This window comes from Poeciliopsis prolifica, unplaced genomic scaffold (assembly GCF_027474105.1).
Source record: "Poeciliopsis prolifica strain line A6 unplaced genomic scaffold, Auburn_PproV2 SCAFFOLD072, whole genome shotgun sequence".
In the NCBI taxonomy this organism is placed as follows: Eukaryota; Metazoa; Chordata; class Actinopteri; order Cyprinodontiformes; family Poeciliidae; genus Poeciliopsis; species Poeciliopsis prolifica.
This window is the reverse complement of record NW_026562447.1, coordinates 1,155,890-1,172,497: the sequence shown is the minus strand read 5'-3', so window position 1 is coordinate 1,172,497 and position 16,608 is coordinate 1,155,890. Positions and strand designations below refer to the sequence as shown.

Genomic DNA, 16,608 nt, shown 5'->3' with positions numbered 1-16,608 from the left:
GACACAGAGAAAGGACAGGAACAAAAATTAACCAGGCACATGGAGGAAATAAAATGGGGATATAACAGGAGGAACCAGTGAGGAATGAATGAAGGAGAAGAAGTTAAATACTGAATGAGTAAACTGGAAGAATAAACCAGAATGATTGGTTAACAGGTTACAGGTGTGATGGGAGAGAGCAGATGGCACAAGAGGGCCAGGGTGAGTAAACAAACAGAGAAACTACGAAAATGAATCTCAGAGAAACTCAATGAATAATAAACATAATCTTAAGTACCTAAGAGCTGCCTGAAAAGAAACAAAGAAAAAGAAACTGAGGAATACAGAATAAATAATCAATAATCAGAAGTATGAACAGATAATGCTGCTTAAGGTTGACGCCGTTCATCGCACGCACATCTGTATCCTCACAACTGTGGAGTTTTGAATAAAAAAACAGATGTTCAAGCCCAAACTTGTTTCATCTTGAATCAAACAGAAGGCTGTGAATCTCTTAAGCTGTGCTTTGAAAATGACAGTGTGATGAAATACATGGAATTTCTTAAAAACAGCAGCTTGTGTAGAAAATAGTCTTATTAAGGATGAAAGGCAAAACTGCTGTTTTTTCACATAACTCATTGGCAGCTTAAAATGGAGAACAAGTACAATGGTGGTTGCAAGTTAAATATTGAACTTCTAGTTGTGGTTTCGATTCAAGTTCGAGGTGAACAGTTCAGACGAACATTGTTCACATGCATTCAAGCATTATGTTTGCGTAGGTGTGTTACAGCTCTAGACTTTATTTTTAAAAAGTGTTCATAAGACTGAAAAACACTGTGGAAATACACAAGTATTAAATGAAAACACTTAGGTCTGCAGAACCATTTTGAAATCAGGTTAACTCAGTTAGCCATCTGACTCTGATTACTAAATCATGTCCTGATTGTTATGAATGCACATCAAATGTTTGATTTGTTTTTGTTTAGTTTATTTATTTCAAACATATTCATATTCACAATTTAAATACCAGAGTATTGTTGCGCCTGAAACCTCTGATATTCAGCAGTTATGCGCGTAAGCTGCATCTGTGTGCATGTGTTAGCTAAAAAAGACCCACTTCTTCCAGCAAATGTTAAACATAAGGGAGAGCTTAAACACCAAACATTGATACAAAAATCTATATACATATTTTGATGAGTATTTGTTTGAAAAAGAGGCAGGCAGAAGTTTAAACTTTTTTAATCCTGCCCCTTTTCCATCTCTGGAAGGTTTGGAAAGAAAATGTTAACCATTAACTTAGTTTCACTACCAGGCAGACATATTTCATGGTTTCAAAATATGATTCATGTGGATGTATAGTACTTTTGCTGCAACATGCTGCTTGTCAACATCTGGCATTTGGGCTGATTTAGGTCCTGGACACACTGAAGGATCACCAAGGTCCTGTGGAAACAAAAAATGGTTAATTTAGTTTCTCACAGCTGACAGTTTGGGTCAAAATCCTTAGAGAAACATATTTCCACCGATGTAGATCAGTCACAGGGTCAAAATGGTCCCAAGAAAAGACTTGAGATGCAAAATTATAATCTTTTGAAAAGGCAAAAAGTATCCCTAACCTCACTCTTTACAAAGCTACGACTTTATCGCAACACATATACACTCTACTTAAAGTAGATGCTTCATAATATTCACAATAAAGATTTTTAAAAAAAATCAGTTCCTCCCAAGCAATCTTCCAAAATTGCACAATGATGAAAAGTCTTCAAATGTCACTTACAGGTCAGTATCGGTACAGGTCCATCGGAAACCTCGTGACCAGAGTATTTGGATGAGCTCTACGATAGATCCTTGACGGCATGATTCTCTGCAGGAAAGCCAAATAACACAATAGTTTGAAATATTTTAGTAAGTAGCTAATTATAATAAAGAAATGGTGAAAATAAACTTAGATTAAATTTGCTGTGTAGGTGATAATGTTCTGACATTGCACAATGATGTTACTTATGTGTGTTCTTATCAGACTGCCACATCAATTAAATCAGATTAACAGACCCTGAAATTCACAGAGTGTGACAGAGGAGATGAACTTCATGGAAATCTGCTACTGAAGTGTGGTGTAAAGAAACTTTTGTCATTGCCTTTGACTCTTCTGGCAAACCATAAAAAAAAAACTAAGAAACTTAGAAACTGTCTCAATTTAGTGTGTTTGTCTTTTTGCGTTTTACTTCTGCCGGTGAAAAATGAGCATGCGGTGCTGCTCCTCACAATTTGTCACATTAAAAACACAAATTACATTGTAGTTTGCTTTATTATGTGTAAGGCCAGACATAATTGTAAACTAGAAGGAAAAATGGGTTTTTAAAATTTTGCAAATAAGAATCAGAAAATGTGATATGTATTAATTTATTCCCTCTGAATCATACTAAATAGATACCATCTGCTACTAGCATATTTTTAAGTTGTCTCAACCAGTTTGACTGGACTTTAGCTGAACCATTTTAAGGCACAAATATGTTTTGATCCAAACCATTGCATTATATCTCTGGTGTCTGCCAATAACTTCTCTTTTATTTCTGCTGGAACATCTGCACCAAATCATCACCTCTTAACGTGGTCAATTGGTGCATGTTGCAGCCAAAAACGCTCTTTATCATAGCAATGTGCTCGAGGCAATATTTTTAAAGAAAAGTGTAGATTTTGTGCTTACATGTGAGGTCCCTCTGGATTTGTCACCACCTTTATGTTAACGTAGTTCACTCTCTGAGGATTCAGGCTGTCCAGTTCAACGCTTCCAAACATGCTATGAAAAAAAAAGTCAAACAGTTGAGTTTTGAACACGTTTTCAGTAATTTACTCTCATCATCTTACCTCTTCCTGTTGAATGCATTAGTGATAGACCCATTCAGCAACACGGTAATGTTCCCACACGCCATCTCTGCAAACTAAGAAATGAGAACCCAGTGAGAGCAAATTTGCACGCAAGACTCTGAAGGAAAAGTTGTATTGCTGAAGAACAAAGAAACTTTACGTTTTGTGAGGCTCGTTTCCATAAAGAGTAAACTGGATGGGTTCTGCATGTTGACCACGCTGGACAAGAGTTGAAATCGAAGTCTGCATCACATAAATTATATTTATGTTACATTTCAATAAAATACACATAAATCACTTTGGAATATTAGTCTAAATAGGTGTACACCAGCCTCAGCATTTTTACGGCTCAGCAGTAGATTACTGAAGGTGTGCTAGAAGAAATACTTGAGCCTGGGCAGGAACCAAATGAGATAAATCATCCAGTTTGACCAGATGCTGAAATTAATACTGTAAATATTTTGAAATTCTGGAGTGAGACTAAACAAAGCCATGAGAAATTCTGTATGCAGCTGGTCACGTAGCAGACATGTGAAAGAAAGTCTTGTAAAGCACAGAAATGACAACATGTGGGATTTTTTCTGCAAAGAAAGGGAAGCGAGTACATGTGATAAATGCTGCTAGATACATAATTGTATAGAAAACAAAAACTGTTATAGGGTGTAGAGAAAATGTCTCAATTTCCAGCAGGACGATCAGAAACTTGCAGTGGTTTTTAAATGTCTATGTGGTAAAAATTGATCCACTGTTTTCAGGTTTTTATTTCTAAAATATCTGAAATACGTGCATCCTTTTCACGACCCAAATATGCACATTATTGTGTTAGTTTATGCTATAAAATCATAATAAATGCATTAATATTCAAGGTTAGGTGTGATGGAATTTTGACAAAATTATAATTTTGTATTCATAGATTTTTTAAAAAAAACTCTTCTTTATTGCAGATAAAGATCAACCAACCAGAGTCTTCCTCCTGGCCACACCAGATCAGGTCGTTGAACAGGAAACCAACCAACGTGTCTTCCAGTGTCCAGAAATGCCGGAAAACAGCCGCATAGCTGTGCACCAACTTCCTGGTTTTACTCCAAAAAAGAAACTGAACAGATAAAAAGAAACCACTGCTCACTAAGCGATTTCAGAACTGATTTATTAAAACTCCAGTTTCAACACTCACCCTATCACATGGCCAGACCTGTGGCATCATGTTAAACATCTCACAGTAATGCTCTTCTGTCACATTACAAGAGTCATGCTGGACAACTGCCTTCTCAAACTGCCTCCAGATTTCCTCACAGTCACACCTGAATATGAAACAATTGATCACAAAAATAACTGCTGATAAAAGACTTGCAATTGTTCAGTAAAATGTTAGAAATTGACCAAAAGAGTAATTTATTTGAGCAGTTTTAGCTACTGTTAAATTTAATGATTATGGGTCAGAAATACCCCCAAATTCAGCTTATAAGAGGCTTAGAATATCACATTGCTTGTGGACATTTTTCTGAGTTTTTCCTTCCACCTAACTTCCCTATTCTGTGTGAGCAGCCAGGTTGCCAGCAATGAGGGTTAGAGCCGTACCCTCCTGGGCTTAAAGTGAGTATGGGTGACTGATGGCTTGTCAACTGAACAAAGGAACATGTCATTTAGGCAGGGCACTGGCTTCTGTATCTTTACTTGTAAGGACACGGATACAAGAAAAATAACAACTACCTGCTTAAACGTGTCTAAGCAATAATTAAAAACAACTGGAGTAATGACAAACAAGTCACAGTTAAGAGGATGACAAGGGAGGCTCATTGTTAGAGATATACAAGAAAGTGTGTCATCTTTGGGTCACAGAGTTTAAGAACCAATCACTTATTTTTAGCTTCTTGACACAAATAGAAGGTGAATTTACACTCCAGAACATTTGGGACAATGAACCAAATAACTCCAACAGATAGTCTAAGTAAAATCAATCTTTATGGTTTTAGAGTGGCTTAATCAAATTTGGATTATAATCTCATTGAGATGCTAATAGGTTGATCTCTTTTTTTTTCAATACTAAAAAAATCATTTATTATATTTAGCATTTTCCATATTTCCACATGTTATCTTGTAATTAAAATATCTTACAATTTGAGACATTTAAATGCAACAATAAAAGCAACTTCATAAAAAGTCTGTAAACTCAAGCTGGTGGATTCAGCTGAAAAGTTTCTGACATGTAAGTGACTTACTACAAATCCATCAACTTTAATCACTGCTTTCTTTTTCAAGCTCTTTCATTCTTCATATCGAAGCTAACCTCACATTTTAACCCATTCAAAACTATTATTTAAATGTCAAATCGTAAAGCCACCTGTCACGTGCATTGAATTGTTTAAATAAGTCACATCTACTGATGCCAAACCGCAGATGTGACTGCTCTCTCTCTGGGCTTGAGAACAAAATTAATTCAGTAAAGCTGTCTTGCTCTTTGTCAAGGCACATAATGTGTCTATAGATACATTACACTATTTGTTTATTGGTACATTACCATAATCCAGGCTGAACCAGTGTGGTGTAAGTGAAGCATCTTCCTATCACAATGTGCTTAATGTTTGGAGTTGTCCCAAAAGTGGCTCGTACTGGACAGAGGCAGAGCTGAGGCACAATAATCCCTTTGAGTCAGGCACAAAGGTCAAAGAAAAAAAAAGACAGTATCATTTAGGAGTGGTTGAGTTCATGAAAGAATGTCACGAGAACTTTGAAGAGAATTACTTACATATAGTGACCATTACGGAGCAAGCCGATTTAAAGGAAGACATGATCGTGGAAACCTTGATCACACCGTAGTTCTTAAAAAGAAACATGTTTTAACTTGCAATTATGTGCTAAAAAGGAGGCTATTACAGAATGTAGCTGAAAAGTACAACATTTAATTCTGAAGACTCAAAAGATGTCTGTTGTTGGCTGACATATAATAATTATTTTTGGACTGCTGACAGTTTTCAACTACTTTGTTGTACATTTTGCACTCATTAAGTGCAAAAGGTAAGTTTTATTAGTCCAGCTCTAACAAAACCACCAGCGTGTCAAGCACTTAAAAAGACTTCAAATGAATGAAAGAGCAGGTTACAGAAATACATTTTTATAAACCTTTTTCTTCCTCAAAGTACATGAAGTTAAGAATATTGTGTATAAAATTTCTGGAAAAATGTCAAGCTTACCACCTTCCATTTCCTAGTAATGGCCTGCAAAACACTCCCACAATTGAAATGGGAAGCAGTTGGTTCTTGATTTCCAGCTTACTGGTATGTCCGATAGTTCCATGCATCCAACAGTTTCCTTATGGGACTAAGAGTTGTTGAGGTTGTTTTCGCTGGTTAACAAACACGTCTCCTTGGTATGACCAAGGCGTTCTTGAAAAACGTATTTTTTCTCCACCCCCATTTTCCAAAAGAAGATCCACATGACTCCTATTAGGATGCTGGTAGGAATCTCCCAAACAACGTCTCTGCTGTACTCTGAAAATTTGCACAGTAATTTGGGAGATAATTTACACAAAGTCCTCAAGAATTTTATTATGGGAAAAATATCCAATCAGTTCAATTTTGCTAGTTTTTCTCTGCTGAAAAAATCAGTTCTATACAATTAAAGTTCTCAACGTCAATTTCTCTGAGTCTGAAAATTGAAATGTAATAGTGTTGCTAATTTTGATTCAAAATAATAGAACCAACATTGGTAACAATACATACATGCTACATATACTTCATACATTTCTACAACTTAGGGATGACTTTTTCTGAATTTAGAGATGGCAATCTGCAACTTACCAGTTACGATTTCCTCTAATTTTATAAATACTGATTATCTTTTACTAACTGATCTTAATACCAAACACATTCTGATTTCATTTTTCAGTGCATCTCTAAAATAAACTAAAGGATATTATATACCATAGAATGTCTGATTTTGACAGTTGTCTGAATTAAGATTAAACTGATTACAGGATTGGTTATGGTGACTTTGCATTACATTTAAGATATTTATAATGTATGATTGAAGTTTGATGTATGTCTACTGTAATTACTTTGTTGCTGCTAAAAGGGATGCTGCTACCACCTGTTGGTTTAAATCAGGATTTTTCTGCATTTGAGCACTTTTAGTAAAGAAAAAGAAATAGAAAGATGGCAAAAAATAGGAAAAAAAATAAGAAAGGAAAACATTCTGTAGAATACAAAAATCTGTAACCACAAATAATTGGCTGTGAAGAAAGAAGAAGAATGGAAGATGTAATAATGAAAATAATTATTTATAATAAAGAAAAAGAAAACAACACATGTGACATTTGCGGGGGAGAAAGAAAGTTCTGATCATGATTTGATGAAGTGTTTTAAATATGTAACTATAAGAAAGAGAACAAGAGGAAATATAAATAAAGAATCATTCATTACTTCGACAGGAGACAATGTAAGAATATAGTGGGTGGAAACGATGAGGTAAAAGTTATGTACACTAGGGGGCGGTATGCACCTCTGAAGTTGTTTTCAGTCCGCCAAGAAGAAGAAAAAGAAACGGAAACTCCAGCCTCCCCGGTTAAACGTCAATGTTGTGGCTGTTTCTCTTTCTCCAGGTTGGTTAAATTAGCTTGAGATCCTTCAAAGTGTGCACTCAAAATTAAATCAAATCCACAATTGCTTCGGAAATTATCTGACGGTGTTTTGGCACATGACATCGAATCTTCCTGCATTAAATCTGTGAAGCTACAAGCTATCTTAGAAAGCTAACTTCTGCTATAACTAATATTTCCCTCTTTTTTATTCAAAACATGTTGTTAACCCATTTAAAATGTTTTATATTACGGTTGCTGTCTTAAAGGACAGTTAACCAGACGGACTGGATGCTACTGTGTTTTAGTAAAGGCTTCCTTTATCTTCCAGGTATCTTAATCTTTATTCTTCGCTCCTCTCTATGAACATGAGCGATCCTTGGCAGGAATGTATGGACTTCTGTTTAGATGTCACCAAACGGGCAGGAAAGGTAAGCAAACTATTAATGGGCATAATAATTTAATTCACACATAACCAGTTTTATTGATTTTACCAGAAAGTCTTCCAACATAGTGTCTCACCAGTAAAGTCTAATCATTGCCCTTTCTTTAAGAAAGTGGCTTCAGAAACCTGTTGTTTTTATTCTACTTTATTTTAGTCACTTTTGCTAAAAAAGAGCAAATGAGAAGAAAAATTTGTCTCAAACAGACCAGTTCTGTCAGGAGGATTGGTTCAAAACCCCAGGAAATTATTGTGATAAGCTTGGTGAAGGAAAACTTTTAAACCAAAAATCATACAGTTTAAAAGGCAGTTCTTCCATATGGTAATTTAAGAAAATAATATTTAATTATCTCTTATAATTCTGACATTCAATTGATAGAAATAATTTGAGCAATACCATTTGACATAAAGCATGAAAACTGTAGTCTAATTTTATTCTAAGGAGGGATAAACAGAGTATGTCTCTTTGTTTTGTGTCTTTACATGTCTATTTCATATAATTATTCGAAAATAATTAGATAATTAAACATTAAGTATAAAACCACTGATTGGAAATGCATGATGTTAAACCAGCTCATCGTTTTATTGCACACCGAGAAGCAAAACAAAACAAAACGTTTTGTTTGCTTCGAATCTTTCTGCAAAGGGTTAGGGTTAGGGTGCTTTGGAGCTCATCATTGTCAGCTAGATTTAGTGAAGACGGTGTTAATCTTGATGCTGGAGAACTGCTAAGAGTGGCGTCCTGGGGTCTCCATAGCAATCATTTGTTTGGGAAGCGTGCCAGGAAAAAGGCTTTTCTGTCTCATCATCTCAAATGTAAACATGTGGAGTTTCCTGATTACCTCTGGAGTTATGTTACTGGAGACTTTCACACTCCCACAGGCCCAATGCTCTCTGTTTTGTAATGTAAAGGATCTGTGATGCTGTGGGCCTGGTTTTCTTCTAGAGAATTTAGTGAAGTTCTGCGATAAAATTCAATTTATCTAAGGCTTTCTCTTTAAAAGGTGCAGATAGTGCTGCTTTCTGTATTCAAGTTGTCAGTTGCATTTTTTTCTGCTCCTTAAGTGTTCATTATGGAATTCGTTTCTCAGTACTAACATGTTACAGAATGAACATAATGTTGCACTGAAGGAAACCCCAGGCGGAATAAATTTATGAACCTGCAGAGCTCAGACACATTGTCGTCTGTGGCCAACCCTTGCCAACAATCTGTCACCATGACGCTCATCACATGGGGCTAATTAGAGGAGCAGATGTGTTCAGTCGTTGCCGTGTTTCTGACAGATGATCCGTGAGGCGCTGCAGAAGGACATCACCATCATGCAGAAGAGCTCTCCGGTTGACCTGGTGACCGAGACGGACCAAAAAGTGGAGCAGCTCATTATATCTTCCTTAAAGGAGAAGTACCCCACGCACAGGTGTGCTGCTGTTATGGAAAATCTGTGATGCATAAGTTTTTTTTTTTTTTTTTACTCCATCTGAAGAACAGCTGCTTCCAGAGGGCATAAGAGGAATGGAGCGATGAATTATTATGCAAGTTTGCAGGGTTTCAAATCTGCAGTTGCTTTTGCTGTTCGTGGCATTTTCCCTCTTGCTTCTATTTCCTGTGGTTGCAGCATTTGTGCTGTTTTCTGTGATTGCAGTATTTTGTTTATTTACAGCGATTTCCTGTTGCAATAGTTTTTCAGTGTTTGACTGTTTTGGGTCATTCATGTGTTTGCAGCTGATTTTGCCGTTTGCGGCTACCTTTGTCTATGTACGTGATGCGTGTCAAATTCAGCATAAACTTGCACATGATTGGGGAGAAAACTAAGTTTATTTTAGAGAATTTACCAGTACGCCTTTTTCCCCCCCAGATTTATAGGACAGGGCAAGCCTGCTGTATCCTTTGTAGCCCAAACTATCCCAAGATTCATTGTGGCTTGAATGGGAGATTTTTGTTGCAACAATCACTAATGAAACAGGAAAAAAAGAGGTAGAATTTTAAAATAGTTTTTTAAGCTTTGTGTCTCGTTAATATGTTATTTATTCATAAAGAGTGTACCAGAAGTGGTATTGATTCTTTCATGCATGTTTTAGGAATTATTAAATCTCCCATGACATCCGTTCAGATGTGCTCTGACAAAGTGCTGCTGATTTCCACACAGCTCCAATCCCCATCCAAACCTTCACCTCACAGAGCAACCCTCCTCCATGCCTCAACCACTCGGCTCCTTCAGACTAGTGCAGAAACAATTAGACAACACTTTATGGAATCTGCTGAGCTAATCTACCTCCAGTCAAACGGCAAAATGAGAAGCCTTGTTGTGATGATGTGCTGAAGGTGGAGTGTCAGAAAAAAGAGGAGCTTCTAAAAGATACAGGGGCTGATTTCAAGTAGTCAAATTACAAAGTGAAATTTATTTTATGTCATGTTTGATAAATACATATACACAGCATTTAAAAGCAACTGAAGGTAACATAGTTGCTTGATTGCGCCATAAAATAGTGCAGTTTTCCTGGAAAATGCATAATACCGTCCCTTTAAGTGTAAGTATGTATTACAAAAATTAAAAGCTTAAAGCAGGTCTGTCGTTAGGCTTTTGTCATTTGCTTTGTAGTACAATTTTTGTCAAAAATCTTTATATGAAATTAATTTAATAATTCAAAACTGCTGCTGTTTCATCTGTTTCCTTTTGTTTTTGTTTTTTATTTCTAAGCTTCATCGGTGAGGAGTCGGTAGCCGCTGGTGCTCCCAGCATCCTTACCGACAATCCCACTTGGATCATTGACCCCATCGACGGCACCACCAACTTTGTGCACAGGTACTCCTAACCGGGATGTAAGGCTCTCCTGGAAGCCTGAAACTGCTCTGAATCTGTTTCATCTTAGTCCCTCCTTGACTATTTTTATCTTTTAATTAGGTTCCCTTTCTTGGATTGTCCTCTCATGGATTGTCTTCAGGGATAATTAGATGAAAATGAACTGATTATAGAAACTCACTTCTTAGAGCCTGATTCCTACTGGGAGTTGATTAAACGGATGTTTTATATTTTACATTTCTGTTGGGTAGGTTCCCCTTTGTGTCTGTATCAATCGGCTTCACAGTGAAGAAAGAGGTAGGTCCTAATGTATGCAAATCTCATGTTTATTCCCCCACTGTGATTTCTTGATTATAATAGACATTAACCCCATTGTCGCCTTGTGAATCTCTGAGTAGTGATGCTGAAAGATCCTCCTTGTTATGCAGCTGCTGCTCTGTTTTTAGCCCTCCTCCCACACAGCTTCAATCATCAGCGTGTTTTCTGCACTGCCTTTTGCTCTCAGATAGAGTTTGGGATTGTCTACAGCTGCATCGAGGACAAAATGTACACGGCACGGAAGGGGAAGGGGGCATTTTGCAATGGAAACTCCATCAAAGTGTCCGGGCAGAAAGGTCCGTATGACACATGACTGGTACTGTAGTTGCAAATCAGTCCACTAGGTGGAGCTGGATGTCTGCTGTTGATCCCGTTTGTTTCAGGAATGAATGCATTTCTTTTTGTTTCCCTTTCTGAAGACATCAGCAAGTCTTTGGTGTTGACTGAAACGGGCTTCAAGAAGGAAGCTGAGCACTTCAATATTATGTTGGCCAACATCAAGACTATCCTCACCATACCTGTTCATGGGTAAATATTAACCTATAGAGTGATGCAGCAATTAATGAAACGTAGGAGATGCAAAACCGACATACTTCTCAGAAGCCTGACATTATGGCTTAATGTTTTTCACTGTATGTGAGATGACTCCATATAATGTAGAAGGTTCCGTTTCTCCAATGAGTGGCAAAAAATATTGACCATTTTTATTCAAAGCATGTTTCCAGCTGAGGCCAGGGTACCACTTAGCAAACTCCACATGTTTAAGTTTGTGATATAAAAACGGGAAAGGTTTTTTTGTCTGGCATGAGTCAGGATCCGGTAAATGCTGTAACGGTGCATCTAGAAACTTGCTGACTTCAAGCCATTTCCATTATTTTACTTGAAAATGGTCTCAAAACAACAATTTGATCAGTTTTCGCAATAACTTCTGGGACAATTTATCGTCCAGTAAAATTTGTTATTGTGCTCCAACTCTTTAAAAAATGTATTTACTTTTGAATTGTTATTTTATAAAGTTCTACACCTTCACACTCCATATTCGTACCCCTTAAGTCACTCATTCAGCAGTATGATACTGCACATCTTGCAAATTAAACACTGATTAGCGCTAATTTTTCAACGTTAGGTTTTGTTTACCCAATGAAGACACAAAAATAGGAATTTACCTAAAAGCTCTTTTTTCATAGACCCATCTCTCTGTAGTGTTTTGTGATGCGTTTTTTAAAATAACCTGAAAGCGCCTGAAACCTCCCAGTGGGAGGTGTGTGTAAATGGTCTTACCCTCTTCATTTTTAATCTTTTGACCTGAATTAGATCAAAACGCCTATTAATAAATCATATGGAAACTGCTGCTGCCCTCCACCTTCTTCTCCCTTGTTGTTGTGTACACAGCAACCTTTTTATCTATTTCTTCTAACAATAAAAGCCGCCTCTTGTTGGTGTTTTCTCAAAATTAAAGTAAGTTGTGCAGACTCAACGGAAAAAAGGAAAAGTTTAAAAGGTAACATAACGAACTGTTAAGCAGGGGATAATTGCTGCTCACTTATTATTCTAAATGTCCCGTTTCCAGGATCCGCTCCCCGGGCAGCGCAGCCATCAACATGTGCCTAGTGGCGTCCGGTTCAGCCGACGCTTATTATCACATGGGGATCCACTGCTGGGACATGGCTGGAGGGGCGGCCGTTGTGACTGAAGCCGGAGGCGTCATCATGGACATTTCAGGTGAGTCACAGAGACAACTGGACGTCTTCCAACAGGGATTCTGCTGAAAACTTACTGAAGTCCCTGTCAAAGTGACCAATCAAATGTGAACTTTAGGGACACTTCTATTAATTTAGTGTCAATTCACAACAAATGTCACCTTGAGACACTTTCAAAAGACAACTGGGCAACTGATCCTAGTTCTCAAGTTGAGTGAACAGACTTTGGCTCTTACAGAGATAATTATGTAAAATTTAATTATTGCCCAGTGTATTTGATTAGTCCTCTCTTGCATCTTGACAGAACTGACTGAAACCAAACCTTTTATAGATTTAAATCTAGAGACAATACGTATTTTATATCTTTAAACATCTGCAATTTCTCATGTTTAAATTAAACCACATATTATAGAAATCATAATAAATAATAAGGCGTCAACCTTTTTTTTTTGACAGATTCACACACATCCCACATTATACCACTATGGTCTTTGTGGACATTATTCAGTGCACAGAAATGGCTCCTGCAGGTGTGTGTCACTAGCTGTAGCGGCTAATAGGCCCTGTCCTGTCCAGTAATATATATTTATGCTCCCTACAAAGCTTATCCCCTAAAACACCCATAATCCTGTCATTCATTTCAGCTTCTTTAACAATGCATTAACTGATTTGTCTGGTAGATACTCAAAACTTCGCCATGCGATCAATATTTGCAATCTGGCCAGTGAGCTGGATAAATACTGCAGTTTGCTCTTCTGGAAAATCTCCAAAGGGAGCCTGCCTCATTGAATCCTACAGACTTCCTAGACAAACTGCTTCCCCTCTCCCTGGTTTCACTCCTTTCCACCCAACTTTAGAGATCGTCATGGCAAACTCAAGAAGGGACTAAGAACAATCGACACATCCTTGCCTAAAAACTGAAACCAGTTTGTCCAATCAGGTGAGGGAGGTGTTTGGATGTGTAGCTCATTCCCTGATAGCCCACCGCCCACTGGGGCAGCTTCTGCAGGTGGTTTCTTTGAGGGGAAAGGTGCATGTGCTGTGCATCAAGGGGTTTGCTCTTAGGAAAGTGAAAGCAACCTTTGCGCTGTGCCAAGCATGCTGCGATGTACACCCAGACACGTAGAGGCAGGAAATCTCTCGCTGCTCTTCTCTAAGCTGAATGTAGCCGGTCACTGTGGAAACGGAGCTCCGTCTCCAGCACCGGCTCTGAATTATAGCTTTACAACTTTCTCACTTTTTAAAAAAAATTTTTCACTTGCTGTTCATCTTACCGGCGAGATGAGTTCCAACTTCAGTTATTTAAAAAATGCAACTTATGCTTCACTTTTCCAGATTTGGAGTGTAGGGGTCACTGTTGCACCAAGAAACAATCAGCAAAATGTTAGATCTGTTATAGAGCTTAATACACTTTCATCGTAGACAAATTAGACACATAATGGTTACTGTATGCTTCCCAAGCAATTTTAGAGATCTTTTTTATGAGTTTTACTTAACATTATCCATTATATAAGCACCTTGGTTTCCCTTCCATGTAAACAGAAATGTCAAGATGTGAGGCAGCAGCAGGTGTCGGGATATTCACAAGACCCCCCCGGCTGAGCACAGCTGTGTTCATGCTTTCTGCAGAATAGAAAATGTCACCTTAGAGTACTTGATCTTCTTTTTCTGTCAAAGTTTTTCACCGTCTTCTTCTATTCTCATCTCACGTTTGGTCCACATTTCCTATGAGCCTCAAAAGGTAGTCTAGGTAAATCAAAAGTGCAAGAGTTTTACATCTAGGGACAAAATAAAAATAATCTGGTCTTTATTACAGTCTGGAAAGTGTCAAGTTTTTCTTTTATCCTTTTCTAGGTCTGCATTTTATTGTCATTTTATTCAAAACTATAAATTGACAAAACAAGCAACATTTTCAATTCAAAAACTTTGCTGCTAAACTAGAACAAAGAAATGTATTGTTTCCAATATGTCCTTTAGGTTCTTCAACTATCTGTTTTGTACAGATTATTATACCCATTCAGCTTTCAAGTGCTTCAGGAACCCCTGATCATTCATGAAACTTTAAAAAATACACTTTTTAGAAATGTGATCTGTGGCAAGAAAAAGCTGTGGCTCCTTTTTGCACAGCTTTCACACAACAAAGGTCTTTTCCAGCGACCCATCAGATTGTTTCTTGTTGGGAAAATTAATTCCCAGTTACCATATTGGGGGAAAAAATCCTTATTTTTGCATCTTTCTCCCTTAACCAGGTGGCCCGTTTGATCTGATGTCTCGCAGGCTGATTGTTGCCAGCAGCAGGACGATAGCTGAACGACTTGCCAAGGAGATAACGGAGTTCCCTGTTGGCAGGGACGACACAGAAGGCTCCTAAACCTCCGCAGTCAGCTAAAGCCGAGTAAAAACACACACAGCTGCTTTCAGTGTAACAAGTGTCGAGCCTGACTTTGCTTTAGGAACCCAAATGATACAGTTACCTCTGAACAGCAGCAAGCTGGTTTGTTAAACATTTTATTCTCCTGTATATCAGTACTTAGTCATACACACAAACTTTTATGTTGTTGAGTTGTTTGCACTGTGTTGTAATTTATTGAATCACTCAGGCATTTTTTTTAGTATTCAGTCAGAAACAAGAAATACATTTTTATTAATAGGTACCTCAAAAAATCATCATTACAGCCATAAAAATATTAACATCAAGGTTCACACTTATTTCTAAAGAAGTTTAAATCAAGAATATTTATTCAGTTAGGGGAAAAAAATCACATGTAAAAAATGTAACTATTCTTTTTAAACATATACTCTTATACAAGTTATTCACAATATCCTTTTAAACTTCAAAGAATATTTATCATCATTCCTAAAAATGGGAAAGACAATAGAACACTGAATTCAATTTAAATTGGTTGATTGATTGGTAAGGAATGGCCTCAAGAGAAGAGCTGCTGAGTCTAAACTTGCCCATATCTGCAGTAACAATCTACAAACACGCTGCAGAAAAGAGCGGCTTCTCAATATGGCTTCTTTGCAGCCAGCACATGCTATCTACATGCTATCTACATGCTAACCAGGTTTTGCAGGCCCCTAAAAAAGAAGTCCTATTTTTAATAACCTCAATTTTATGGCCTTAAAAAGTTTTGTGATTTCTTGTGGTAGGTCTGAAATCTAGTATGAGACAGTATATCTTAGATTATTTGTTCACTGTTTAATTCATCTGCTTTTGTTGACAATGGACCAATTTTTGCTCAAAGTATTATTAAGTAGAAAGACAACTGGAAAGACGTTTTTTCCAGAAAGCGCTGTACCTGTTTTAAGAGTGAATTTAGCTTGCACTGTCCACAATTGATCACATGCATCACATGACTAACTCCTGTACTGTATATCTATTTTTTCAGTACTGTATGACTCCTTTATTAAGTCTTGAATAAAAAAGCCTGACATGTGAATATTTAGTGTTTTTTTTAAAGTTATTTAAAAAAACCCTTAAATATAGTTCCTGCCTCCTTCCCTCTATTTTTCAGTTTCATAGATTGACTCATTTAGCTGCAGCTAAGGCTGGTGTCAACCTGCACATACATGCCAATGTTGTAAACCACAGACGTAATGGACAACTGGCAGAAGAAATAAGGCTGTGTGTGAACATTTCTAAAGGAAATATGCTGACTGAGCGGATGGCAAGCTTCACGACTAAATATGGGAGCTCAGAGTCATGACTCATCCCTGCAGGAAAATAGAAATGAACAGTTAGGAGAAGGGAAAAATGGAATAAAATCTGTCAAGACACCTCTCATTTCTGTTTTGCATCATTTAGACATTCCTGTTAAATTCTTGCTTCCTGTGTGTGAAAAAAAGTTATTCATACACCCTTCAATTTCATCATTTATCACTGGGGACCTCAGTATGTTTTACTCAAGTTTTGTGTGCAAAACC

At 37.3% G+C, this 16,608-nt stretch overlaps 2 protein-coding genes across 2 annotated transcripts; one reads left to right on the top strand and one right to left on the bottom strand.

Moving 5' to 3' along the window:
* Positions 1-868: 868 nt before the first annotated feature.
* On the bottom strand, positions 869-6,185 carry LOC129352104 (ADP-ribosyl cyclase/cyclic ADP-ribose hydrolase 1-like). Its single transcript, XM_055020956.1, has 10 exons — positions 6,039-6,185; positions 5,594-5,666; positions 5,366-5,489; positions 4,022-4,148; positions 3,808-3,943; positions 3,008-3,090; positions 2,848-2,921; positions 2,687-2,779; positions 1,757-1,843; positions 869-1,422 (listed from the first exon to the last, which is right to left on the bottom strand). The coding sequence occupies exons 2-10, from the start codon at positions 5,634-5,636 to the stop codon at positions 1,323-1,325; spliced, it is 867 nt and encodes a 288-aa protein (XP_054876931.1). The 5' UTR covers positions 5,637-5,666; positions 6,039-6,185; the 3' UTR covers positions 869-1,322.
* A 1,188-nt stretch (positions 6,186-7,373) lies between these two features.
* On the top strand, positions 7,374-16,124 carry impa2 (inositol monophosphatase 2). Its single transcript, XM_055020989.1, has 9 exons — positions 7,374-7,444; positions 7,752-7,851; positions 9,147-9,280; positions 10,562-10,666; positions 10,915-10,960; positions 11,169-11,277; positions 11,401-11,509; positions 12,552-12,703; positions 14,931-16,124. The coding sequence occupies exons 2-9, from the start codon at positions 7,783-7,785 to the stop codon at positions 15,050-15,052; spliced, it is 846 nt and encodes a 281-aa protein (XP_054876964.1). The 5' UTR covers positions 7,374-7,444; positions 7,752-7,782; the 3' UTR covers positions 15,053-16,124.
* The last annotated feature ends 484 nt before the right edge of the window (positions 16,125-16,608 follow it).